This window comes from Phocoena sinus, chromosome 9, assembly GCF_008692025.1.
Source record: "Phocoena sinus isolate mPhoSin1 chromosome 9, mPhoSin1.pri, whole genome shotgun sequence".
NCBI classification, from domain to species: Eukaryota; Metazoa; Chordata; class Mammalia; order Artiodactyla; family Phocoenidae; genus Phocoena; species Phocoena sinus.
Window position 1 is genome coordinate 12,124,364 of NC_045771.1, and position 27,267 is coordinate 12,151,630.

Genomic DNA, 27,267 nt, shown 5'->3' on the forward strand with positions numbered 1-27,267 from the left:
CATATAACTGATTTGCTTTGCTGCACAGCAGAAACTAACATAACATTGTAAAGCAACTATACTCCAATAAAAATTAGTTAAAAAATAAATGGTATCCCCACTCATCTTGTTGTCTAGGCTCAGAAATTCATCTTTTTTTAAAAATTTAAAATTTATTTTTGGCTGCATTGGGTCTTCGTTGCAGGGCACGCAGACTTTCTCTAGTTGTGGCGAGCGGGGGCTACTCTTCGTTGCGGTGCGCGGTCTTCTCATTGCAGTGGCTTCTCTTGTTGCGGAGCACGGGCTCTAGACACACGGGCTTCAGTAGTTGTGGCATGCGGGCTCAGTAGTTGTGGCTCGCGGGCTCAGTAGTTGTGGCTCGCGGGCTCTAGAGCGCAGGCTCAGTAGTTGTGGAGCATGGGTTTAGTTGCTCCACGGCATGTGGGATCTTCCCGGACCAGGGCTCAAACCCGTGTCCCCTGCATTGGCAGGTGGATTCTTCACTACTGTGCCACCAGGGAAGTCCCCAGAAATTCACCTTTATTGCCTCTTTTCTTCTCAGGTCTCTCACAATTAATTCACAACTCATATGTCTTGCATCTCTATTTGTCTGTCATATCTCCGCCTCATTTTGGTCATCAATGGTTATTTGTAATACGGTTTCTTCTATTCTAATTCAGCTCATTATGGACTATGAGACAGATCATCCCTCTGTAAAATTTGACAACAGTGCTATGGTCCTTTTTCATCATCCAGTTGATTTCCTCTGTCATGTAACTTCCTGAAACAGTTTAACACTTGCATAAGAACTGAGCTAATGTTTTTGAGCACTTACTCTGTGCTTTATATGAGTTATTTCAGTCTGTGAATTAGGCATTTTTACAGATTAAGAAATTTTACAGATTAGACACGAAGACTTTATATAACCTAAACAAGTTCACACAATCTGAGATTAAGTGACAGAGGCAGGACTCAAATCCATGTCTATGTGACACCAAAGCTCAAAAGCTAACAAGGGTACTATTAGGGATTGCCTCACGTTTGCCGTTGCTCCTGCCTTAGTAGAGCAGAAGCCGGTGGATGACTGAGAACCTAAAGGCCTAAATACCCTAAATACCCTAAAGGAAGCGAGGAACCTCTAGAAAGAAATGTTTGCAAAACTAACTTATCTCTTTGATTCTGAGATGCCATCTATTAAAAGATGTACTGTTAAAAACATAATTGTTATTTTTAAGTGGTTGTTAATTCTATTGCATTAGCAATGAACATTGAATATAGGATTTGCCAATATTTTAGAAAAATAAAATTGTGAAAAACAATTTACCTTATAACAGAGGAAATGTGGTATATTAGGGATAACAATATTCCAGTAACCCTTTTCTATGGTGTGTGTGTATAGCCTCTACATCTATGGGAGATGCTAGAGACAGTGGTTCAAAATAAATCCTACACAGGAATAAAGATGCAGATGTAGAGAATGGACTTGAGGACACGGGGAGGGGAAAGGGTAAGCTGGGACAAAGTGAGAGAGTGGCATGGACATATATACACTACCAAATGTAAAATAGACAGCTAGTGGGAAGCAGCCGCATAGCACAGGGAGATCAGCTCAGTGCTTTGTGTCCCCCTAGAGGGGTGGGATAGGGAGGGCAGGAGGGAGACGAAAGAGGGAGGGGATATGGGGATGTATGTATATGTATAGCTGATTCACTTTGTTATAAAGCAGAAACTAACACACCATTGTAAAGCATTTATACTCCAATAAAGCTGTTAAAAAAAAAAACAAAAAACAAACTAAACCTTACAATGTAGTATCCTGGTAAAAAGTATAGAATAATCCAATTTTTCTTGACATGAAACATTAAGTACATTAAAATCTCTTGGTCAAATACACCAAACTTTCTTCCAAAATAAACCCAAATCTTTTTCTATTTTAGCAATCCTAAATTCTTCTGAAAATTGCCTAATTACTTACTGTGATGGCATAAGCAAGAGTCTAAAACCGAAGCAAGCACAGACTCCCTGTGCCATTTCCCTGATGTAATGGCATTCTGCTCAGGGTCCGGGGATCAGCACAGACGTGGGCGGTCTTCTCACTGTTGAGAGAGCCCTGAACAAAAGCCTCCAGCAGGTTCTTGGACCCTGGGGTGTGGGAGAAGGGTGTGAAGGGGGCGCGAGGAGTGGAGAAGTACTGGGCGCTGAGTCAGAATGGGGAAGTGTCCCAGGGTTCCCCCACCTCCTCCCACGAGGAGGCCGTGGCAAAGGGGCCTGAGAAAGCCCTCTACCCAAAGCCCAAGGCCTCAGATAAAGAGACGTAGGAATGCAGTTTCAGGGCTAGGAACGCAAATGCTATGAAAAAATGACCAGCCCAGGGGTCTGAGTCCTTGAATGCAGCTCCCTTCAAAGACAGCAGTGCGCTGGCTGTGGACCTGCAGGTGTAGGTGTATGTTTAGCTTCATAACCAAAACTAAGCGAGGGGAGAGATGTTGGAAGAAGCAGGCGCACTGTGGATCAGCACAGTGGTGGAGAGGAACTGGGTCTGGGAATAGCGCTCTCTCTACCAGAGGCTCAGTTGAGGTGATGGCAGCTGTAATGGGGAAAGACCCAGGTAGCCCTGGAAACAGACTCACAGGCTCATACCTGTCCCGTTCTCTTGCAGTTGATTTTCTGAGTCTGGACAATGTTTGCTGCGAGAAGGATAGTAAATGCTTCATTCTTAAAAATAAACAGATACTTTCTCCAGTTGATTGTGAGTAGGGATATAACCTAATTTTTTTTGGTGGGGGGAGTTAAAAACAAAGGTTTATTTCTTGTTCATCTCCACCACGGGTTGTCTGGGGGCTCTGCCCTAGGTCTCCTCATTCAGGAACGTAGGCTGAAGCAGGAGTCACCATCTCAAGCACTCACTCGCCTCCCAAGCAGAACTGAAGATAGGTCTGGAGGCCTCACACTGGCTGTTAAAGTTTCTGGCCTGGCAGTGACACATGTCACTTCTGCTTACTAATCCCTCACTGCAACAAGTCTCATGCCCCACCCCCTGCCCAACCTCCAGGAACCAGGAAGTACAATCCCATTGTGTGCCAGGGAGGTGGGCCCCCCAGAACATTCTCTCATGATCCATATTCTGTATACATTCTATCACCACTTTCTCTCCCATTCTTTTGAACAGCTAGCTTGGAGTCTGGGTTACTTTTGCATGCCTGAGGCCTGTGAAAGAGGGATGGAGGAGGTGAAAAAAGAGGCCACCAGGAAGCCTGATGAGGGGGAAATCTTATATCCAGGGTCTAGAAATAATAGGACAGGGGTTTGCCACCAACTCTCTGGACTCACCTACTCCCAGGAAGCAAATGGCACGGAGGAGCCTGATTCCCATGGCAGGTTCGAGGCAAGAATGGGTCCTCTCTCAGGCCCAGGCTATATAGGCAGATTGGCTATGACGTCACTGTCCTGCCCACACTCATGATCCCTCAGCCACCCTCTAGATTCTAGAGAGTTTGGAGGTGCTAAAGTGAAAGCCAGCCCTTTTCTTCATGGGAGTGTTTGTGTGTGTGTGTGTGTGTGTGTGTGTGTGTGTGTGTAGAAAAAAGTTAACATAGTCTGTCTGATCTGTAGAAGGACCTGCTTACAAGGTAGGCCCTTGCCTTAATCTGGGAACTTGGATTTCGGGAGTGTTGCACCGTTTGGTAACTGGTGAGTGTGGTTCATTTCACCTAGAGTGCTTGCACAAACAACGTAGTTTATGCTGAACACTGCTTTGAGTCTGGAATTTGGTATGCGCCAGGCAGGCAGTGCCTATGTGATGAGCTGTTATTAGTTTGCTAGGGCTGCCGTAATCATGTCCCATAGAATGGGTGACTTAAACAACAGAAATTTATTTTCTCATTATTCTAGAAGCTAGAAGTTCAAGGTGTTGGCAGGGTTAGTTTCTAATGAGGCCTCTCTCTTTGGATGAGAGAGGTGACTGTCTTCTCCTCCTGTCTTCACATTGTCTTCCCTCGGTGCGTGTGTCTGTGTCCTAATTTTCTCTTCTTATAAGGACACCAGTCATATTGGGAAAGGGCCCATCCCAATGAGCTCATTTAACATGAATTACGGCTTTAAAGACCTTATCTCCAAATATAGTCACATTCTGAGGTACTGAGGGCTAGGACTTCATCATAGGAATTTTCAGGAGACACAGTTCAGTCTATAATACCAGCCTCCCAAAATATCTGGGATGCTGAGTCTCTAACAGGCTTCTCTGGGCAGAAACATTGCACACGGGTTGCTGTATTTTCATTGCTGGGATGAAAGTGTGCAGCTTCCTGGGATGCAGAGGGCATATGGATGTCTCACAAGGTCTGTGTAATAATCTTAGCCATGAGCACAACCATATGCTGAGTCCCATGTGTCCTCTTGTGAGTCTCTGAAGGTGAATCTCCAAAGTGGGGATTTTTTTTTTTTCCTGATTAGGAATACTTTACTGTTTCTCTCTCTCAACATATATTTCCTTCACAGCATGTTTAGTTCTTCATACAATATTATTTAATAACAGTAATTATTATAAGGAGTGTATTGGTTTCAAATTTTGGACCTAGACTGCCTGGGTTTCAAACCTGGTTCTTTGACTTATTTGTAGCCCGCAGGCAAATTCTGGGCCTCAGCATCCTTATATGTAAAATGGGACTAATAAAAATACCAACCTCCCAGGGTTACGGTAAGAAAGCAACAAGCTGATACATCGAAATTGGTTATAACCATGCATGTCTCAATAAATGTAGCCATTAAAAGCATTGACTGTTATCCCTACTACCATTATCTGCTGAAAACTAATTTTGTCTCAGACACTACATTAAAATTCTTCACTGATAAAGGATTTCTTTTACTCAGCAGCCTTATGTAAATCTTTTAGATTGACATTCCAAAATATTTCTGCAGGAATTTTCAATGAAATCTAATCTATAAAACTAAAACTACACTTAATATTCCTTCTTTAGCCTCCATGGATATTAAACTTTCATTCATTACCAAATATCCTACATCATCTCTATTGTTTTTTTCTCTAAGCTGCATGATATTTTTGTAACAGTCACCTTACACAAATGCATCAGGCTCTGCTTACCTGCTAGGAAGGAAAAGCTACAAACTCCAGGGAAATTCTAACACTAACCATCAATTTCTTTCCCCTGAATTACTGATGAAATCTCTTAACCAGAAGTGGTCAGAAAGAAGTATGTCTGACTTTGTGTTCCGATTCAAGTTCTATCTTCCTGTTAACGCTGCTCGTTGCTTTTGAAATGATTGGTTTTAGCATTTAGGAGATTTTTATCAGGCTGCTAATAGCTCCCAGCTGTCCCCAGGACATCTGTGCATCCAGGTTGGTATCTTGCATTGCAGAGTATTGTAACAGAGATGAACAAACCTGACTCCATATTGGATCTATTCCTTTACCACTAATCTTTGTGCGCTGTTGCCTGTGCTTAGTCACGGTGACTCTGCACCTTTGTAGAGAATGTTGCCTGTAGCCTGAAATATACATGAGAGTCCATTTGTCAAGGCTCTGCCTCCCAGGCTTGACCTTTAAAGGTATAACAGTTTTCATTCACATAGAGATACAAAGTTGCAGAACAGAGAATAACATTTATCTTGTTGGAGGTTTACAGGAACACTGTGACCCCGCTGAGTTGGACAACAGCAAGAGCAAAGGATTATGGCATCCCTGCTGGGGCCTGGCCAGTATCAAGAATTCTGCAACAACGAGCAATATCCCCTCCCCGTTTGGTATAAAAGAAGCCTGAGTTTTAACTTGGGTAAGACGGTTCCACCCATCTTCTTGGTCTGCTGGCTTTCCAAATAAAGTCACTATTCTTTGCCCCAACACTTTTTCTCTTGATTTATTGGCCTGTTGTGTGGTGAGCAGTGCGAGCTTGGACTCAGTAACAATAGGAGAAATGTGTATATAATTTTGGTAGTATTAAGGAATTAGAAATAATTTTGTTAGGTAAAGTAATATTATAGTAAGATAAGAAAATGTCATTTTTTTAGAGCTTACTAACATCTGCAGTAAAATATTACAATGTCTGGAAATTGCACCAAAATACATCAACTAAATGCTGGGAATAGAAGAAGGAAGGGTGGCAAAATGTTAATTATTGAATCTGGGTAATAGGACTCATTTTATTATTCTCTCTGCTTTTGCGATAGAAATTTTCCTAATAAAAAACTTGAAAATAGTATACCAAGAGAAACATGGAAAGTACAAATTATTTTTATGCAATGCTTTACCACAACGTTAACTTAATGTCAAAATGTCAAGATTACAAAAGACAGGACAGACTGGGGAGCATTCCAGATCGAAGAGTAAAGGGACATAAAAACTAAGCACAAGACGTAATTGTGGATTGGACCATGGACCACAATCTTTCCCCCTTTTTGCTATAAAGGACATTATTTGGACAATTGCCAAATATAAATAAAGTAAAACATACTGACGGTACAAAAATAATCAATCACAAGTTGTTCTGCTTTTATTATCACCACGTGCCAGAAATTCTAAACAACTTTGGTGATAAATGACCCCTTACATGCTTTGTCCTTCTGTGACTGGTTTTTTTCACTTAGTATGTCAGACCCTGAGCAGCAGAAAGAAAAATGTTTACAGGGGCTGCAGGGAGCAGGGAATGGGGAGTTGCTGTTCTACAGGTGTACTTTTTCAGTTGTGCAAGATAATTAAGTTCTAGAAATGTGTTGTACAACATTGTGCCTGTAGTCCACAAATACCACATTGTACACAAAGAAATTTGTTAAAAGAGATCTCATGTTAAGTGTCATCACCAAAAAACCCCAAAAACCAAAAAAAACCCAACCCAAATAATAGTGACAACAAAAAACAACTCACCAGGTGATTTTGGTGCATGTTCAGAACACTCATGACAAAAGGGTCAGATGCGGACGCCACTATGAGGATTGTATGTCCCAAAGTTTTATTTGCCGTTACTCTTCTTCCCTCATCTATTAAAATTTTCCAATGGCATATAAATTGTTGAAAAATTGCCTGTGTACAACACAAATCAATTATAATCATACAATGGCTTCTATTTTTTTTTTTTTTGCAGTACATGGGCCTCTCACTGTTGTGGCCTCTCCTGTTGTGCTCCTGATGCGCAGGCCCAGTGGCCATGGCTCACGGGCCCAGCCGCTCCGCGGCACGTGGGATCCTCCCAGACCGGGGCACGAACCCGTGTCCCCTGCATCGGCAGGCGGACTCTCAACCACTGTGCCACCAGGGAAGCCCGACTTATACAGTTTTTTGCAATTATATAAAATCATAAAGATTCAGATTAAATTCCTTACATTTGACACTACTGTTAAGATCTAATATCTAATCCAACAGCCAAAACCTTGCTATACACAAGAATATTGACCCAGTTACTCAACACAGAAACCCTTTGAACATGTTTTACTGCATTATTTACTTATACAAAGGGTTTCAACGCAATACATCATTCTTATTTCTATTAGAATGTGTTTTCCTTTTTATTTTTTTTACAAGACAGTGAAATCTGTAAATATGCAATGTAATCAACATGTTTAAATGAAAGGCATTAGGCTAAGATTAAAATTCTTCCCTGGCGCATAGAGGTAAAATAAGAATTTTTCTTCATTAAAAAAGAAAAAAAAACTCCTTCCATAGAAATCTTTCATTGGTCTAAGCGAGAAACGATTTCCATGTTTATATATGTATATTTTGTATAAACACACACATATGTATATGTGTGTGTGCGTGCGCACATATAATTTCTCTCTTAACAAGCACTGTTTCTCCACAGAAGTTGATCTGGAGAATTCCTAGTTATGCAGCTTCCGCAGTCACACCCTGGCTGTTTTAAGAGTTAAGTTCCTTGAAGTTTGGGATCATTTATGCTCCTTTCAGGCACAGTTTCTGCCCCAGCCCCTCAGTACTATATATTTCTCTATTTAAACATTAAATTAAAATATGCCTAATTTTTGTCAAGATGAAGAAACAAACTTGTCACTTCTGTCATACTCTATGCGCAATTTAAGATTATGTTTAAAATTTTAAACAGTGAGACAATATTTATTATGAAGTGTAAGATTGTTGTTTGATAAATACCAGTTTGGGTTCATACATGAGCTATTTCATTGAATCTGAGTAAGATTTTTAACACTGAAATGCATTAATACATTCTTATTTTGTAATTGTTGATTTTTTTAAATCTAAAGAACAAATCAAGAATATGCTGATTTTTAGTGATTATTACATGACTGTTAATGAAAATAACATTGTCGTATGGGGAGGGGGGAGGGTGATGCTAAAATATTATTTGCTCTGGCAGACAAAATAGACTAGATAACGCCATGGCGGGAGGGAAAGGATTCTGGGCCTTTCTCTTACTTGTTATGAAGGAGAGAAATTCCAAACTGAAAGACACTCAGGAAAAGATTACCTTCACAGCGTCCCTTTGTCACAAGCTCTTTCCTGTCTTCAAGGCAGTAGTTTGGTGGCAGAGGGTCAACGTGTCTGCGCTAAGCCCAGTGACCCCAGCAGCTCATGTGAAGGGCCTCTCCCCAGGAGAACTCCCCTCCTACCCCTGGTCACCACGCCTCCTCTCTGGGGCTGGAGATGACTGGATTCGAAGACTAGAAAATTCTATGCCTGAGCCTGGGATGGTGAGGCTTTCACTGAAATGGGTAAGTCTAGAGAAGAAATGGGCGGCATGAAAAGCTTATCTCTTAGAGACTTTACTCGTCGGCCTTGTTATCTAAGCTGCTTATATAAAGGGCTCTTGGCTGGAAAGAGAGATAAAGGACATCTTCTGATTAGAATTCTGGAAGGCATCATAGAGTCCTTGCATTGATACTTATTGAACTCTGGCTACGTGCCAGGCACTGGGAGTACAGCTATGGACCACAGAGGCACAGAGGTCCACGCCTCACAGAGCTTCCGTTCAATTCATCAACCCTTATATCACACACAATGGGGAGATTTACATTGAACAAGAACTTACTTCACTAAGACTATTGCAAAACTACGATGCGTAAAAGGCGTGTTGTGTTCAGGAAATGACCAGAGACCTCCTGGGGAACCTGGGAAGTGGTCATGGGATCCAGAGAAGTGCATGAGTTTGCAGGTTGACCTAGTGGAGGAAACGTGATGGGCAACTGGAGGTTACCTTGGTAGACAGGTGATGAAATGCACTTATCAAATAACCCCGTATAAGGCGTTGAGTCCTGAAGAAGTGAAATCCGAGGGCCAAGGCCTGAAGTTGGAAAGGCAGTTTGTTTGGAAATGGAGTAGAACAGGACACTCAAATGCTGTTTTGGAAGAGGGTGGGGAGAGGGGAACAGGGAAATGCAATGGGCTGGACAGCCTGGGCGGCCATGGGGAGAGTTCTTGAAGACCAAGTGTGTCAGCTAGAAAGATGCGCTCTGCAGCAGGTGGTGTGAGGGGAGCTGGATTGATGTCAGGTGACTTCAGTAAAGGGCCTGGGTGGAGGGAGCCTATTGAAACAGCAGAAGAGAAGAAAGGAAAAGAGGATGGTGACAGCTCACCCACAGGTGCTGTCCTTTGTGTGACTTGCGGATGGACTCCTACTGATTGGGGCCCTGGAGCTCGAAATGTCTCCCCGGTGGGGGTGGAGAAAGGCTTCTGTGAGCTTCTGCAGGCGGTAGCTTCCCCTGGTAGAGGCAAGGCCCAGGAAAGCCGAGCCACCTTCCTGCTGTGACAACCTTTCTGTGCAGAGAGGAAGTGGCTGTGCAGGGCTGTGGGTTAACCGCTGGCAGAAGTGTCTGAGAAGGGCTGGACGTCTTCAGGTTGGGAGAAATGCTCAGCCTTATTTTACTTCCTTTTTTTTTTTTTGCGGTACGCGGGCCTCTCACTGTTGTGGCCTCTCCCGCCGCGGAGCACAGGCTCCGGAGGCGCAGGCTCAGTGGCCATGGCTCACAGGCCCAGACGCTCCACAGCATGTGGGATCTTCCCGGACCGGGGCACGAACCCGTGTCCCCTGCATCAGCAGGCGGACTCTCTACCACTGCGCCACCAGGGAAGCCCTCGGCCTTATTTTAAAAGACACATATCTCTTAGAGACTCTCATTGTTGGTACTCCTTGCACCAAGTGAGCAGTAGATTAGTTGTAGCCCCATTCCTGGCTCTCATCTGGATCATTACATATAAGTCACAGTACATATTTTTGTCACACCACCATCACCTTCTTTCCTGACCCTGAAACCTGATAAGCTGGGATTTTCCTGGCATCAGCATCCATGGACATTGTGGATAAAGAAAGATGGTACCTGGAGAGAGAGCTCAGGAGAGGGCTGATGTACAACCACCAGAGACAGGCTTCATGTAAGGGTCTGGCAAACCAAGCTCAAGGACATTCTACCTGTGCTCACGAACCACCTACTCCAAGAAGACAAAGAGCTACGCTGCAGAGAAGGCCCAGTGCTCATGGAAGGTGAGTTCATGGCGGGGTGTCTGTGTTAGCTCTGGCATTAGTGAAAAAAGACCTGGGTACTAGGGAATCAGTCTGTGATATCTTGTCTGCCAGTCGCCCCTTCTGAAGACCAGAAGGCATGCCCATTTTCTCCATCACACTGAATGAGATTCTCACGTACAGCTGGTCAACTTGGATTCAAAAGCAGCTGGTGGCCTCTGTCTGCGCAGGTTTATAGTGGTGTATTCTTATCTTTTGTCTTTTCTTAAATTTCTTAAATCTCTACACACACTATTATTTCAGCATCACAAATTTCCATTAATGTATGGTGGTTGAATTTTCTAATTATTTCCATAGTCTGGATCCTTAGGATGACTCTTCATCATCCCTACTGTCTCCCTAAACTCCTCCTCAAAATTGCTTTTGCCAATTTACCCAAATCTGCAAGTTTACTTTCATCCCACTGACTCTCCTGTTACAAAGATTTCCATCTTCAGTGATTTCCCCTTAGTGAGGGGCTTGCCAAAGTTCCCCTCGCCCTGAGCGCACACTGGGGGTACCTGTCCCTCTGCAGTTCGATAATTAGGTCAATTGTTAGGACTACGACGTAGAAGAAGGGAAATGACTATAAAGCCCACACCCCTTTTCTCTTTCTTTCTTCAGATCCACACCAGCATTCTGCCCATCCATTTTGCTGTGCACCATTTGTGCTCTCTTTTTACCATCCTTTTATTTAGTCCAAACACTGAGATGCCTTTGTTCCCCCAGCTTAACCCAGGTCTATAATATGCTTTCTATTTAATACTTTCATCTTTTATTCTTATAAATTTCCTTTCACTTTTTCTACGTGTTTCTAAGAACATATCTCACGTCTATTTCCTGCACTTGAGGAACTTGTTGGTAATCCCAGACAAAGAAACTGGGAGAAAACTGTGGCTTTTCCATCTGAGAGTAGAGAGACCTGGATTCTGGATGTCTAGGGAAAACCTAACATTTCATATGTGTGCGTGTGTCCATGTAACTGTGGGTCATTCTATGTATGTGTATATTCCTCTTTTTAATTTATTTTTTTGCATGCAATTTGGGTATATTTAGTTTTAAGCATTTTGCTTTTTTTCTCAAATATGAAGTACATCAAAACTCAGTTATATACAGGAACCAGTTTTTAAGGATTGCTGTGAAACTGTGCTCCCTGACTCTTCTTCAAAACTCCTTGGTTAGTCACATGAAAAACTGGATGAATTGGTTTTCATCAAGACTGGCACAGGGATTAAATTTGTAGAATGTGGTGAATTGAGTGTGAAGTACCAGTGGAGATTTCAAGTGACATTACCATGTAGAAAGTTGCATAAATTGGGCTGAAGCTCAGATTAGATATCTGACTAGAATACTGAATTTGATGTTATTAGAACAGAGAGTTTCATTAAAGTGATGGACTTGAATGATGTTGCTCAGGGAAAGTGTATAAAGTAATAAGAAGAGGGAAAAGGATGGAATACTGGAGAAAACCATTTTTAATGGAAGAATATAGAAATGGTTGTCTACCAAGGACATTGACAATGAGTGAACCAAAAATTAAGATGGAAACAAATCATGAATAGTGTTCTTAGTCTGTTTGGCTGCTATAACAAAATACTACAGACTGGGTAGCTTATAAACAACAGAAACTATTTCCCACAGTTCTGGATGTTGGAAGTCTGAGATCAGGGTGCCTGCATTATTGGTGGGGGCTCTTTTCTGGTTGTAGACTTCTTGTTGTAACCTCACTTGGTGGAAGGGGCTATGGAGCTCACTGGGATCTCTTTTATAAGGGCACTAATTGCATTCATGAGAGCTCCACCCTTATAACCTAATCATCACCCAAAGGCCCAACCTCCTAATATCATCACATCTGCAATTAGAATTTCAACATAAATTTGTTGGTGGTGGGGGGCATAAATATCCAGGCCATAGCATGTTTTAACTCTAAAAATTCACCAAATTTTGTAGATATTTCTTTAGCATGTGTGAAATTGACTGAGGTAGAAGTTAGGCACTGGAAAAAGATTCCATAAAGAAGACTGAGACTGGATTCCTCTTATAGAGAGCAATTTAAAACCAGAACTCTCCTGGTCCTAGGAAACAAAGAGCAGAGTAACCTGGTGCCTAGGGCAGGTCTAAGTCAAGAATAAGGGTATCCCAGCTCTAAGCTCTGAAATAACGGAGGGAACTAGGTTTGTGGATTCTTCAAAAGTATGAAGGAGTCTGTCGGCATCATTGTCTCAGAGGCTCTCATGGGATGGGAGTCACCTGTGATGACTTCCAGGAACTAAGAATAAGTTATTGGATGTAGACTCTATTTCACAGGGAACAGTCTTGGTCTTATAACCTCCACTGACATATTTGATTGAATTAGTATAATTCTATTTATATTGAGAATATGATAAAAGGTATAATGGAAACCCAGCTTGGACCTAAGGAGCAGCAACTTTTGTAGTTCAGAAATGTCTGGGTAAGTATTTCAAAAAAGAGAGGATGGTCCCCTAGAAGTCTCTGTGTATGACAGCATGCGATCCTCCCAGGAGAGAGCTCACCTTGAAGTAAGGGTGGGGATGGGGGCATGGCAGGGTAGACTGACCCAGTAATACAACCATAGTTCTTGGAAAGATGAGCAGATTCTAAGCTCAGCTGGGTTTTTACTGCCAGAATTTGTGTCTTGGATGAGGTCCTCTGCATTCCCTTGTTCCACAGGTTATAATTACTATTTTAGTGGTTGGTAAGGAATGTATGTAATTGAATGAACCTTTACGCTAAAATCTCAGTAAGACATTGGGGATCAAGACACAGACCTGCAGTCTTGCCCCTCTAACACCAGCAAGGAAAAGGTTGAGCCTAAGTCTTCCTCTTGTACTTCATCGATAGAGGTGCCACTCCGCAGGGAACTGTACCTGGGAGTGATGACGGAACTCACTGGGAGCAATAATAGGGTCTGCTGCATTGCATAGCTTGGCAGCTGGAATGGTACAGAGTAGAAGCACCTGCCATGGCTGGCAGGTATTTTAGGGCCCAACAGAAAAAGAAAAGAATCCCATGGATACAGTGGTACCTGAGAGAGGCAACATCCTTGTCAGGATGACATATAGCACAGAGTAAACAGGGGCTGGAGTAGAGGAAGAATAAAACTCTACTAGAGTACATGATTTATCTTGTTTACATACCCATGTGAAAACTCCTGGCATCCCCCCAGAGTATGTGTGGGAGAGGACTTTGCAGGGAGCTTAGACCCTGCACTAGTAGGAGGGGTATTGGGAAGCTGATCTAAGAGAAGACTGATTCCTTCATTCACTTAACACGACTCTCTTCAAGCACTCTGGTAAATATGGAGATTAAAAAAAGTAACCAGTATAGGCACGGTCCCTGCTCTCATTAACTTTAACACTTATTCACATAAATTTTAAATAGCAAACAATCAAGTGTCCCTGAGGACAGAAGCTCAGGCTGTCTTAAGAGCACATAGCAGAAGAACTAACCCAGTCAGGGGTTCGAGGAAATCTTCCTGGAGGAAGTGACTTCTGAATTGGTATGCGGAGAAATCATGAGTTAGGGATCTGGCTAGAGAGGGAGAGGAAGAGTGCTCTAGGGAGAGTAAACATCATTGGTGAAGACCCAGGAGTGCGTCATTGTAGGATATATTTGGGGACCTGAGGGAGGTGGACTCTGTCTGCTAGAATGGAAAGCAGTTGTGGTAACTGAAGGAAAGAGGACACTCCCGTTAGGAAGGTAGACAGGTGCAAAGACTGCATCTTGGAGGGTGTTGAGAGGCTTGTGAAGTACCACAAACTCGAGACTTTAGCTAAGTTAATGAGAAACACTGATGGGTTTTAAGCTCCGGAGTGGTTTGTGGGTGGGGGCAGGTAGCAAACTGGAAGGTGGTTAAGGAATCCAGGTGAGCGACAGCATTTTCTGGGTCACAGTGTTGTCAGTGAGGTTAAATTAGTAAAATTTGCAAGGAATTTAATACTGAGAGGTCTTCAGGGGATGGATGGATTGGGTGTGGAAGGAGAGAATCTGAGAAATGTTGAGGACGATTCCTACATCTTTGGCTTGGGCATTTGGGTGGATGGCAGACCATTTGCAGAGATGAGAAAAATGGGAGATATCAGATTTAGTAAACAAGTCAGATGTGCTACTCGTCCAGGTGACAAAACCTCCAGGAAGAGGACCTGGAAGGTGGGATGAAATTTTGTTGAGTGATTGGATTGAAAATGAAATCTTCAGTTTGGGCAACGATGACGCTCAGTAAGGAGAAAGGATTGCAGTGTGTGTAAAATTCCTTTTCTAGGAATTTACCTTTACTCATGGTGCTAGACTTAACACAGATAGCTTGTCCTGCCTGCACTTTGAAAAGCTCATTGTTACCAGAAGTAAGAGGAGGACACATTGCAGAGGGGCTGCCTTGCTTCGAGTCCACAGAGTTGGAGAGTCAGGGAAGGACTCCTGTGGGCACTGATGGCGGGGGAAGTTTGTCTTCTTGGTTGGGTGGGGCCTCCGGAGGGAGGAGCCTCCCTGCTCTTGTGGCTGCCCTTTTTGTGCAGAGAGCAGCTGACTGTGCCGTGCTGTGGATAAACTGCTGGCACAGAGGTATAAAGAGGTCTGGTTGGTGCTGGCCGATGCCAGGGTCAGGGGGAAATCTGGCTTCTCTTCTCGAGAGACAATGTATCCATCAGGGACATCTCCCTTTTCAAGCAACTCAACATTTGTTGAAAAATAGATCAGCTTTAGACCCAGCCCTGGGTCTTGTCGATACCAGTACATAGCATTGTGTTGCATATTCTGAGAACAAGTCAATGTCACCCTCTTTCCCGTCTCTGTGATCTGGTGTCTCGGGCTCTGGGTAACATCGGCTTCCAGGGCGCCTGTAGGGGAAGGAGACAGAACTAGAGACAGCTGAGGAGTCGCCTTGCACTGCAGCTTCTAGGAAAGGGCTTGAGCTAAGAACTGAAAGCTATGGCCAAGGCATGCCCATGAGTTCTAGGACTCACCTGCTCCCAGGAGACAAAGCAGGACACAGCCCAGGAGCCGGGGGCCCATGGCAGCATCACTCTGCCAGCCCTGGGGGCCCTAGCTGGTTTCTGTGATGTCTCTCTCTCTCTCTGCAGCTACTCGATCCTCATTTTCAGGGGAGAAGCCACTCCCCTTTCCTTAGAGGGCTGAAGGGTAACACAGGTGATCAGTCGTGGCCAATGGGGGCTGGCAAGGCTTGGGATCACTGTCATTTTCCTTGCCCTCCTTTGAGGCTGCTGGTTTCTATGCATTTGACAATGTCTTCTTATTAGCACACTCTTGTCAAAGTTGAAAAATAGTTCTATATTTTGGATCTTTATGATGAAAATTGGTATATTTGATTATCACTTAGAAATGCGAGAACATGAAACTCATGCTATCATCAAAACAACACTTTTTTTACTTTAGAAGTCCTCATTTCTACTCTGTAGAAAAAAAATCCAAGTATATTCATATCTTTGTCTATCCACGGATGTATTTTTTTAGCCACTACCTTTTAAAAGAGTCTCATGTGTAAAAACTTAGCTAGATCCACATCATGGGTTATTTTATTAGCCTGTATCCAGTTCATGAACCTAGACTCAGGGCTGTTCTCCTTAGCAGATTAAATTTAGTAGCGGGTGTGAGTAGCTGCTTTCCTCGAGGCTGGTGTTGGATGTATCCTTCTTCCTTCTCTTCTCTCTCCTCTTAAAGGGGCTGTGAAAGGCAGAGGAGAGGTCTGCTTTCTTCAATAACCTCTTATTTTGACCAGCCAACTCAGTTTCTTTGCTGATTGTGGGGTGTGCTTTGCTGTTTTGTGGTCTCCAGATGGGGCTCCCCACGGAAGGGTTCTGTCGCTGGATATTTCACTGTAGCCGGGCTGTCTTTTCTGCTCTGGATCTAAGTCACAGGGAGCTCTGCCTGTAGCTGGGGTGTCACAGCATCTTCTTAGCTCCTCCAGCCACTCACATATTGCTTCTTCTCTGGGTCATGATGTCTTTCCTGCATTGAGGTGACTTTCCAGGTGTTGCTGAAGGTATTTCCCCCCTTGAACTTTTCTTGAGCTTTGTTGGAACCAAAGTATTCTTGGGGGTGTGGGGAGGAAGAGAGGGAAGGACACTGCCCCGTCCTCCTAATTGCTTCAGCCACAGCTAGAGCTTCGCAAAGCTGTATTTTGTCGAATTTTGCCGAATCATTATCATCTCCAGGCAAGAAGTGGGTCCTCATCCCAGTTCTTGGGCTGCCCTCAAACCTCAGAGATGGCTTTCTGCCCCCAACCCCTTTCATGATGGAGGTTCAGGTCCAGCACTCCCTATTCCATACAAATAAGGGAGATGCAGTTTGCTCTCACGACATTAACTCTGCTCTAAGGAGGAGTGTTCTTTCTTTTTATATTTCTGTGCCATTCCCTTTCGGAAAAGACTGTGGGAGCAAACTTGGCTCTATTTCAGTCCTAGGCAAGCCCTCCATATCCTAGCTATGGGTACAAGTGTTCAAGAAAAAAAATTAAGCAGTTTTAATTCTCAAGAACCTGCCTCAAGTGAATAACTTTGTATTATTCAGTTAACCTGTCATCCCAAATTGCATCTTTCGAAATCTTTCACAGTTTACCCACATCCACAAAGCTAAACTCACTGTTTATACTCCTGCCCATTGGGTTTTCCAAGGTTCCACGGTACTTCCAGTGTCATCGAGGTGGACAATTACAACTCAAAGATTTATAGTTTATCCCAAGTACTTTCCATATTAGATTAACCAAAGATTTAGGAGGCAGCTGCTTCTATATTCCTAACCCCCCATGAGCTAATTCACTCTCCTCAGACCCATGCTTCTCCCCGCATCCCCGTCTTGTTGGCTGTGAGGCTGCTCTGGTCTTTTCTTTCTTTCTCAACATCAACCAAGACACTAAAGTGATGCTGTTGACCTGATTCCCTGATATCCTTGTACTAGGAGCCACTTCCTGTACCTTCCCCACCCTTCCTTCCTGGAACCTTCCCTCTGATCTCTCCTTCCCAAGGCCCCCACATGCAAGAGTCTGGGGAACTTCACTTCCCCAATGTGGACCAGGCTCCTGTGCCCCTAACAAAAGCACTGGGAAGAAAACAGAATCCTCTAGATGTCCAGGAGCTCTGAAATGTCCCCTCCATCTTTCACACTTCAGTGTAATGCCTTTCACTCTACACTGTCCATCCCTTTATGTCTTTCCCTGCGCCTAATTGCTCTCAGCCTCTCCTCTGAGGCATTACGCAGTGAATCTGCTGCATCTCTTAGCATCCTTCCTGGGGACAGTCTCTTGACAATAATAATTATGCCTGCCTCTACCCAATTAAGGAAACATTCCTTTAAAATCCCTGCAAGTAGAAGTAGAATACACCGGTCCCTTTAAATATATAACAATATTTTCCCTATGGGTGATCCTGAGCACAGATAACAGGCTACAGAATTTTCACCACCCTTCAAATCCTATTTTATTTCTGCTCAGGCCATTTTTGGTTCTGAGGAAGTCACTTTACCCTGTATATTTTTCTATACTATATGATTAACTTTTCAAAAACCTTGAGAGAAATAGCTGTATATTGAGTTTTCTTTTAATTGGTGATACAGTATTCAATTTTATCAAACCTCTCATCAGTGTCTGAAATGCGTTTATATTAAGGAATATGTTAGTGCCCTCTAGTGGAATAATACTGCAATAGGCAGAGTAATGGCTCTTTAAAGATGTTCAAGTCTTAATCCCTGCATTCTGTGACTGTTTAGATAGCAAAAGGGAGTTAAGGTGGTGCATGCAATTAAGGTTGCTAATCAGGTGGCCTTGAGCAGTAACTTAGACTATCCAGGTGGGCTCAATCGAATCACATGGGTCCTTAATAGCAGAGAACATTACCCAGCTATGTTTATAGGGAGACTTGAGTATGGAAGGGTCAGAGAGGCCGAATGCTACTGACTTTGAAACTAGAGGAAGGGAGCCATAATGTAAGGAGAGCCTTCAGAAGGGAACGGAGACTCGCCAACGTACTGATTTTAGCCAGGTGAGACCTGCATTGGACTTCTGACCTCCAGAATTATAAGGTAATACATTTGTGTTGCTTTAAGCCATTAAGTGTGTGGTAACTTGTTATAGAAGCAACAGAAAACAATCACCAACACTAAAAATTTGTGGCACAATGTGATAAAAAGAAAAGCATTTAAGATGGGAAAAGCAAGGAAACCATAAACAAAACAAAAAGACAACTTATGGACCGGGAGAAAATATTTGCAAATGATGCAACTGACAAGGGATTCGTTTCCAAAATATACAAACAGCACATACAATTCAGTATCAAAAAAAACCAACTCAATCAAAAAACGGGCAGAAGACCTAAATAGACATTTCTCCAAAGAAGACATACAGATTGCCAACAAACACACGAAAGGATGCTCAACATCACTAATCATTAGAGAAATGCAAACCAAAACTACAATGAGGTATCACCTCACACCAGTCAGAAAGACCATCATCAAAACTCTACAAATAATAAATGCTGGAGAGGGTGTGGAGAAAAGGGAACCCTCTTGCACTGTTGGTGGGAATGTAAATTGGTACAGACACTATGGAGAAAAGTATGATGGTTCCTTAAAAAACTAAAAATAGAGCTACCATATGATCCAGCAATCCCACTCCTGGGCATATATCCAGAGAAAACCATAATTCGAAAAACTACATGCACCTCAATGTTCATTGTAGCACTATTTACAATAGCCAAGACATGGAAGCAACCTAAATGTCCATCAACAGAGGAATGGATAAAGATGTGGTACATATATACAATGGAATATTACTCAGCCATAAAAAGGAATGAAATAATGCCATTTGCAGCAACATGAGTGGACCTAGAGATTATCATACTAAGTGAAATAAGTAGACAGAGAAAGACAAATATCATATGATATCACTTACATGTGGAATCCAAAAAAATGATACAAATGAACTTATTTAAAAAACAGAAACAGACTCACAGATAGAGAACAAACTTCTGGTTACCAAAGGGGAAAGGGAGGGGGAGGGATAAATTAAGAGTTTGGGATTAACAGATACATACTACTATATATAAAATAAACTACCAGGTCCTACTGTATAGCACAGGGAACTATAGTCAATATCTTGTAATAAACTAGAATGGAAGGGAATCTGAAAATATATATAACTGAATCACTTTTTTGTACACCTGAAATTAACACAACATTGTAAATCAACTATACTTCAATTAAAAGTCAAAGATGGGAAAAGCAGAGGAAAGGATGATAACCAGCAGGCAGGGCTCTGGGCGGTCTTGTGTGGGTGAGGGGAGCTCACGAGGGCAAGGTCCCTGCACACCTTGGGTCTGCTGTTTTTGTGCAGGAGATGTGGCTGCATTGATCAACTGCTGGTGCACAGGGACTCGGATGTCCGTGGAAGATTCAAGGACCAAGGGGAGATCATTCTTTTCTTCCTTCCTTTCTCACTCTCTTCCAGTCTCCATCTCCTTGTCCTTCTTTCCCTCTGGGTTCCTCAGTATGTTTGTGTGGTCGCCTTACAGGGGAATGAAGCTGGAAAGTGGATGAACTTCTCGATATTCTCAGTAACAAGGAAAAATGCCAACCTCCTGCTATCTGCAGGGTGACTCCCTGTGTTACAACCCCCTTGCCTTCCTCTGCAGAGCACCCCCGTGGCTCTGTGCCACCTCCGTGGCACTGTGCTGGCCACCGACTGTCAGACCAAAGGAGGGAATTCTTCCCAGGAGAACAGTCCCCCCACTGGGGCTAGCAATGACTGTGGGGCTCCCAGCTGGAACGTTCTGACCCTAACCCTGTGGAGATGAGGTATTTGCAGAAATGGGGTATGTCAAGAGCAGAAACTGGTAGCATCTGCCTTTAAAAATGCATCATCTGGCTCAAACTCCCATCCTTAGCCCTTTGCCTCTTAGGCTACTTGCACAGTGGCTTTCTTCATCAGCCGCCTCCTTGCAGCTGCTTGGAAGTAGGGCTCTGTATTCGTTTTCTATTCCTGCTGTAACAACTTATCCAAACTTAGGGGCTTCAAACAACACAGATGAACTATCTTACCATAGGTTAGAAGTTTGACACGGGTCTCATTAGGTTGAAATCAAAGCGTGCAGGGCTGTTGCCTTTCTGGGAGCTTTAGGGGAGAACTTCTCCGTTTTTTTTTTTTTAACTCCTAGAGCTCACTCACGTCCTTTGGCCCCCTTCCTCCATCTTCAGAGCCAGCAACAGTGGATAGAATCCCCACATCACGCTGGCTGACGCCAGCCGCTTTTAAGGAGGCATGAGTTTAACTGGGCCCACCTGGATAATCCAGGTGACTCTTCCTATCCTGAGGTCAACTGATTAGCAGATTTAGTTGCATCTACAAACCTAATTCTTTTTTTTCATGCAACGTATTCACAGGTTCCAAGGACTAGGACATGGACGTTGGTTGGGGGGGTGTCATTATTCTGCCTATCAGGGACCCTTAGCCAGATAAAGGAAGGTAAGGCCAGAAACTGGTTAAACTTAAGAAATATAATTTTTTCAGGAGAGTAGAGGAAGCAAGTGCAGGAACAAATCACTGTAGACATTGCTGAATTATTCATCCATTCTTTAAAGGACATATAATGAATAATGGTTACGTGTCAGATGCTGTTTTAGACTACGGGAATACAGACATGAACATAGAAGACATACTGATTATGTTTGATCATTCATTGAACTTGTATGTCATGCCCCAAGGAAGCTACTGGGGAAGGAATGAAGGAAAGACAAGTCTTTTTACCATAAAAATTTTATAGCTCAATACACAATGGAATATTACTCAGCCATAAAAAGAAACGAAATTGAGTTATTTGTAGGGAGGTGAATGGACCTAGAGTCTGTCATACAGAGTGAAGTAAGTCAGAAAGAGAAAAACAAATACCATATGCTAACACATATATATGGAATCTAAAAAAAAAAAAAAGAAAAATGGTTCTGATGAACCTAGGACAGGAATAAAGACGTAGATATAGAGAATGGACTTGAGGACACGGGGAGGGGGAAGAGTAGGCTGGGATGAAGTGAGAGAGTGGCATGGACATATATACACTACCAAATGTAAAATAGACAGCTAGTGGGAAGCAGCCGCATAGCACAGGGAGATCAGCTCACTGCTTTGTGTCCACCTAGAGTGGTGGGATAGGGAGGGTGGGAGGGAGATGCAAGAGGGAGGGGATATGGGGATATATGTATATGTATATACATATATATACACATATATATCATGTCCAGGGTAAAGGAGGAAGAGAAATTTAGTATAATTCTGTTTTCAATCTTGTGCATGTAAATAACTCATACTTTCTTCTTCACCAAATCAGGAAACCAGAAGGGTAGCTTGAGAGGCAAAGATGACATGTGTTTAACCTGCAGGGTGAAGTGTTCAGTTCGTGTCCTGAATGGATTTAAGTTCAAATTAGGCATCAGGGTGGAGAGTACAGATCTAGGATTCATTAATTACCAGGTGGGATTCTTGTGCCCCTGTCCCCATCTTGGAATAATGGATAGCAACTACCTTACAGAGATGAAAACAAGCAGGACCCTATGGGGCCTTCCCAGGATAGACCCCCTAACCCCTGCCCATGTCCTCTGCCTGCCTCTTGTTTATAGAAAAACTTAGCCTCCTAAGCCTTCTCCGAGTTCCAAAGAATAAATTTGGTCAGAGAAGTAAGAATATGCAGAAGCAACGGAAAAGAGTGAAACAAGACAAAATAATAATATTGATAGTTTAGCCATTAAACAATGTCAAGGATTTTAGTTCCTCCCAAAGGGCTATAGATAATCTTCTGAGCTGCTTTGAGCTGCTTTACAGAGACTGAAACTCCCTTCAGGGGGAAGAAATTATCTGTTTGCTGCCCACAAGCACGTAGACCCCAGACTGGTTGGAACCAGAAGGTTGATGGTGATGACTCCCAATTACCTCACCACCAACCAATCAGAAGGATATCCATGAGCTGGTGTGATGTCCACAACCCCCCTCCCTCACGCCATCTTTAAAATTCTTTCCCTGAAAGCCATCGGGAGTTCAGGCCTTTAAGCACTAGCTACCTGGCCTCCTTGCTTGGCACCTGCAATAATTGCTGCACTTTCCTTCAACACAACCCGATGTCAGTATATCGACTTTAACTGCATGAGGGCAAGTGGACCCAAGTCTGGTTTGGTAACAGAGAGGGAAACAGAAGAGACTAATACTATTTTAAGAATTCTTCTCTCTCTTTAAGAAAGTACCTTTTTTCTCCTCCTCTTATTTTTTTTTATCGCTTTCTCCAGCTACGGCAGCAGGTGGTAGGCCAGTTCTGCTTCACTCATTAATATTTGTTACCCTGACACGATCCCTGTTGTCTCATTGTGGAAGGGTAGGTCAATTCACAAGAAAGATTAGAACAGTGCCCAGATGATCCCAAATTTCTTCTCCAGGAAATTTTCACAAATTTGCTGATAACAACAATATCACATTATATATCATCATATAAACTGGACCTTAATATGTGTTGTTTTTCTGAGGCCCCACCTTGAAGGTGTTGGTTTTCTGACTCATTTGAATTTCAAAAGATTGTGCTTTCTCCCCCAATAATTAATCGACTGGTAATAAACTATTTCCATGTTAGGTTACTCAAAATTCATAAGGACAAGGCTAATTATATACTGCTTTCCCTCTGCAACTAATTTTATTCTCTGTGGAAAAGTTCTCTCAAACCTCACTGCATCCTTTGACTGCTGTTCTGTCTCTCTCTCTTTTTTTTTTTATCCCTTTTCTCAACTCAGGGACTAAAACAATTTTGTTCCTTATCCCAAAGAATTTTTTGTGTGTGTGTGGTACTCAGGCCTCTCACTGTTGTGGCCTCTCCCGTTGCGGAGCACAGGCTACGGACGCGCAGGCTCAGCGGCCATGGATCACGGGCCCAGACGCTCTGTGGCATGTGGGATCTTCCCGGACTGGGGCACGAACCCGTGTCCCCTGCATCGGCAGGCGGACTCTCAACCACTGTGCCACCAGGAAAGCCCCAGAAGCAAAGATTTTGATTACAATAGGAAGGGTGTTAGAGGGACAAGAATGGGAACAGGGAAGTAAAGAATAGTAAAGTTAGGGCAGGGCTTCAGGGCAGGCTTTTGAAAAAAACTTTTAGTTGGGGTCAGGAATCTTGAGGACAGCATCCCCTCACTCTTTGGTTTGCCCCTCTTTTTGTGCAGAGAGGAAGCAGCCTTGCAGCACTGTGGATTCACTGCTGGCACAGAAGTACACAGATGTCTGGTTGGTGCTGGCAGACTTCAGGGTCAGGGGGAAATATTCCAACTCATTTCGAGAGACACGATACCCCTCAGGGACATCTCCTTTCTCAGTGATGTTGGTATTCGTTGAGTAATAGATCAGCCGCAGTCCAAATCCTGGGTCTTGGCGATACCAGTACATTGAATAATGACTCTGTTTTTGTGAACACTGTAGAGTTAATTCCTTTCCTGTCTTCGAGACCTTGTGTCTTGGGAACTGTGTGACTACAGCATCCTTGAGGTCTGTGAGAGATAAAGCAGGGATCACATAAAGACAGGAGGAAACATTTTGTAGTTGGAGCCTGGGAAGCCAGGGACAGGGGTTCCTTACCTGTGCCCGGGACTCACCTACTCTGAGGAGAAAAAGGACAAAACAGCAGAGAAGCCTGTTGCTCATGGCAGCGTCAGATGAAGAATGCTGTCTGTTCCTGGGATGAATTTAATCTCTGAAACCAACAGGGTTCATCTACTTCCTGGCCAGAGACCACACCCTCCTACCCCACTGCTGCAGAAAGGAATGAAAAGCCTCTTAGACTTGATGGAATGTGATAGTTTCGTTTATCCGGGTCACATAATTGTTTATGCTGTTCTCTTGAAGCATTAGCATGGCCGTTGTTCCCCTGTATGAATTTTCTAATTTTTCTTATACAATATATCTGTTTAGACATGGTGGATTTGCATCTTTTGAATTTTTACTAGGCTATTATGGTAAATTGAACAGTCTTCCATGGACCCCTGAGTGATTGAACACTTTTAGAACTCTTCCATTTTGCCCTTATGCCCAACCTCGAATTCCACTCCAGAAGCGCTCTAATCTCTTTAGCCAGCCTAATGTTATTCATTTACGTGAACGCTGAACAATCTCTACGTGCTTTCCATATAGTCCTATGTCCTCTCTTTTCCTTTAGACTGATTCTTAAGGGAGTGAAAAAGTGTGGTGAAGGGAATGGAGCAACAAAATGTATACAAATTTAGGAAAATCTAGTAGGTGTTTAGAGAGGATTTTCATGTGGTGTAGTAACTCATCTTACCAGAGGTTCCACCAGTTAGAACTGGGTGTGGACAAATGCTGATGTAAGGACTTCCAGCAGCCATCTCCCTCTTGAGTGATCTAGTAACTGCTCTGAATAAAGGAGCACTTTGGGAACAAAAGCATTTTAGGGAAGTTGTGGGATGTCAGTCACCACAGATGAACTGAAGCTCAAATGTCATTGATGTGGCTTTCTGCTGTTTAACATTATTTCTAGGAAGTTTTTTTTTTTTTTTTAATTCTAGGTCTCCTGAGGATGTGGCAGTGAATTGCCGTGGATAAACTGCTAGCACAGAAGTGTGACGATGTCTCCAAGGCCAGGAAGAAACCTTCCTTCCTCTGGGAGACACTGCGCTCGTCGGGGAAACTTTTCCGGCGCTGCCAGCAGCCAGTGAACAGTGGATCAGCTGTAGCCCCAATGCTGGGTCTTGGTCATACCAGAACATTCTGAAAGACATTCCAAAAAGGCTTCCCCCTCTGTTCTTCTCTAGATATCTAGCTTCTGGATTATGCTAACATCCAGGCGACCTGTGGGAGAAGGATGCAGAAGTTACAAGCAGTGTCCACCAGGAGGCCCAACATTTGGGCCATGAACAAAAACAAAAAACCCTGTGCTGGAGCCTAGAAATCCCAGAATCTGATTTTTCCTTGTGCTCCAAGGTCTCATCCATTTCCAAAAGACAAAAAGGCCATTCCCCACAGAAGCCTGACGCTCACCGTGGGATGGGAGAAGGAATAGGTCTTCTTCCAACTGTAGACAGCGTATTGGCTGTTTGCCTGTGATGCCACTGTCTCTGCCCACACCCAGAGAGCTCCACATCTACAAAGATGGAATCTTTTCTTCCCTTCACAGAGCACCACCAGACATTGGACTTTCTGATCAATTCAGATTAGGAAAAACAATTGCTCTTTGGGGTTAATACATGCTATTCCTCTGCGTTCTTTCTGACTCAGACTTATTTCTTCATCCATGACATTTCTTAATAACTACCATTGCCACGAGGTTAGTCGATAGCATGGAAGGTTCTAGAGAGAGACTGCCTGGATTTGAATACTGGTTCTGTCACTTACTGTCATCCTGAGCAAGTAAATGAACTGTTTGGGCCTCAATTTTACTATCTGTAATTTGCGCTAATAAAAGTATGTACCTTATAGTGTTGCTGTGGGGATTAAATAAGTTTACATGTTAAGTGGTTATAACAATGCCTAGTATACAGTGAAGTCACTTGAGGTTGGGGTATGGGATGGGAAAAATGAGCGGGCTACTCTCTGCTGGTTATAAAGAGAACCAATTCCAAATTGAAAGTCCCTCAGGGGGTTACTTCCTGTGCCCCTTTGTCACACCTTCTTTCTTTCCTCTCAATAGTACCATGAAGTTGATTCCTGCCACTATTATGGCCCACTCAGTGTCAGGGAGGGGACTCTCCCTGGAGAGTAGCTCCCTGTGGAGCCCAGGGATCACTGTGGAGTCCCCTGATGGAAGATTCTATCCCTGAACCTGTGGAGGTGTGACATTTACAGAAATGGGCCAATTCGGGAGTTATCCGTACTTCAAACTGGAGTCACCAGAATAACAGTATTGTTTTTATTTCCATGCCTCTTTTTCAGCCTTTTCCACAGCGGTCTCTTCATCAGCCTCCCATTTTAAGCTGCTTTGCAACAGGGCCTTTGTTTATCTGGGAAGGAGGATGAGACCTGAGACATGAGAGATTTTGAGCAAATAAATAATTTGGGTGGGTGAGTAGATGATAGTGGGGCACAAATTCAGGGTCAATTCCATAAAGCATATTTGAATCTTTCATTTATTTAGTGAATAAATACTTGTTGAGGGGGCTTCCCTGGTGGTGCAGTGGTTGAGAGTCCGCCTGCCAATGCAGGGGACACGGGTTCGTGTCCCGGTCCGGGAAGATCCCACATGCCGCGGAGCGGCTGGGCCTGTGAGCCATGGCCGCTGTGCCTGCGCGTCCGGAGCCTGTGCTCCGTAACGGGAGAGGCCACAACAGTGAAAGGCCCGCGTACCGCAAAAAAAAAAAAAAAAATTTATTGAACACTTACTATGTGCCAGACATACCACTAGATGTTAGGATATAAGCATGAACCAAAAAAAGGTCTCTGCTCCCATGGAGCTTGTACTTTTGTATCCAATATATCTCGCACAGCCCAAGATCCTGGGGCTACAATGTAAAAGGATATGAAGTCCAGTCTCTCAAAGGCCATACTTGCCTATGAGGACTCAGACATGACCAAAATGACAAGCCGCATGGTAATTACAAATGCTGGGGTTTCTTTAAATTGGTGTAGGAGCATAAAGGAAGGGAACAGCTTATCTTTCTGGGAAGAAAGGGAAGACTTCACAGAAGTGGTGTGGTTTTAAGTAAGATTTGTAGGAAAAGAAATAATTCTCGGGTAGGCAGAGTGACAACAGATGAAGACTTCTTGTGTCGGGACAGCGGTTAATGGAAGCGTAGAAGTCAGCCCCACAGACGA

The 27,267-nt window shown here is 43.4% G+C and overlaps 2 gene segments (V, D, J or C); both read right to left on the reverse strand.

The window, feature by feature from the left end:
• LOC116759202 overlaps positions 1–24,209 on the reverse strand; it is a 55,007-nt gene extending 30,798 nt beyond the window's left edge. Inside the window, 3 exon segments of the C gene segment in view lie at positions 6,912–6,915; positions 23,706–23,993; positions 24,099–24,209. Of these exon segments, the coding sequence occupies positions 6,912–6,915; positions 23,706–23,993; positions 24,099–24,147 (341 nt within the window).
• The window catches only part of LOC116759201, a 204,509-nt gene that overhangs the window by 39,068 nt on the left and 138,174 nt on the right, over positions 1–27,267 (reverse strand).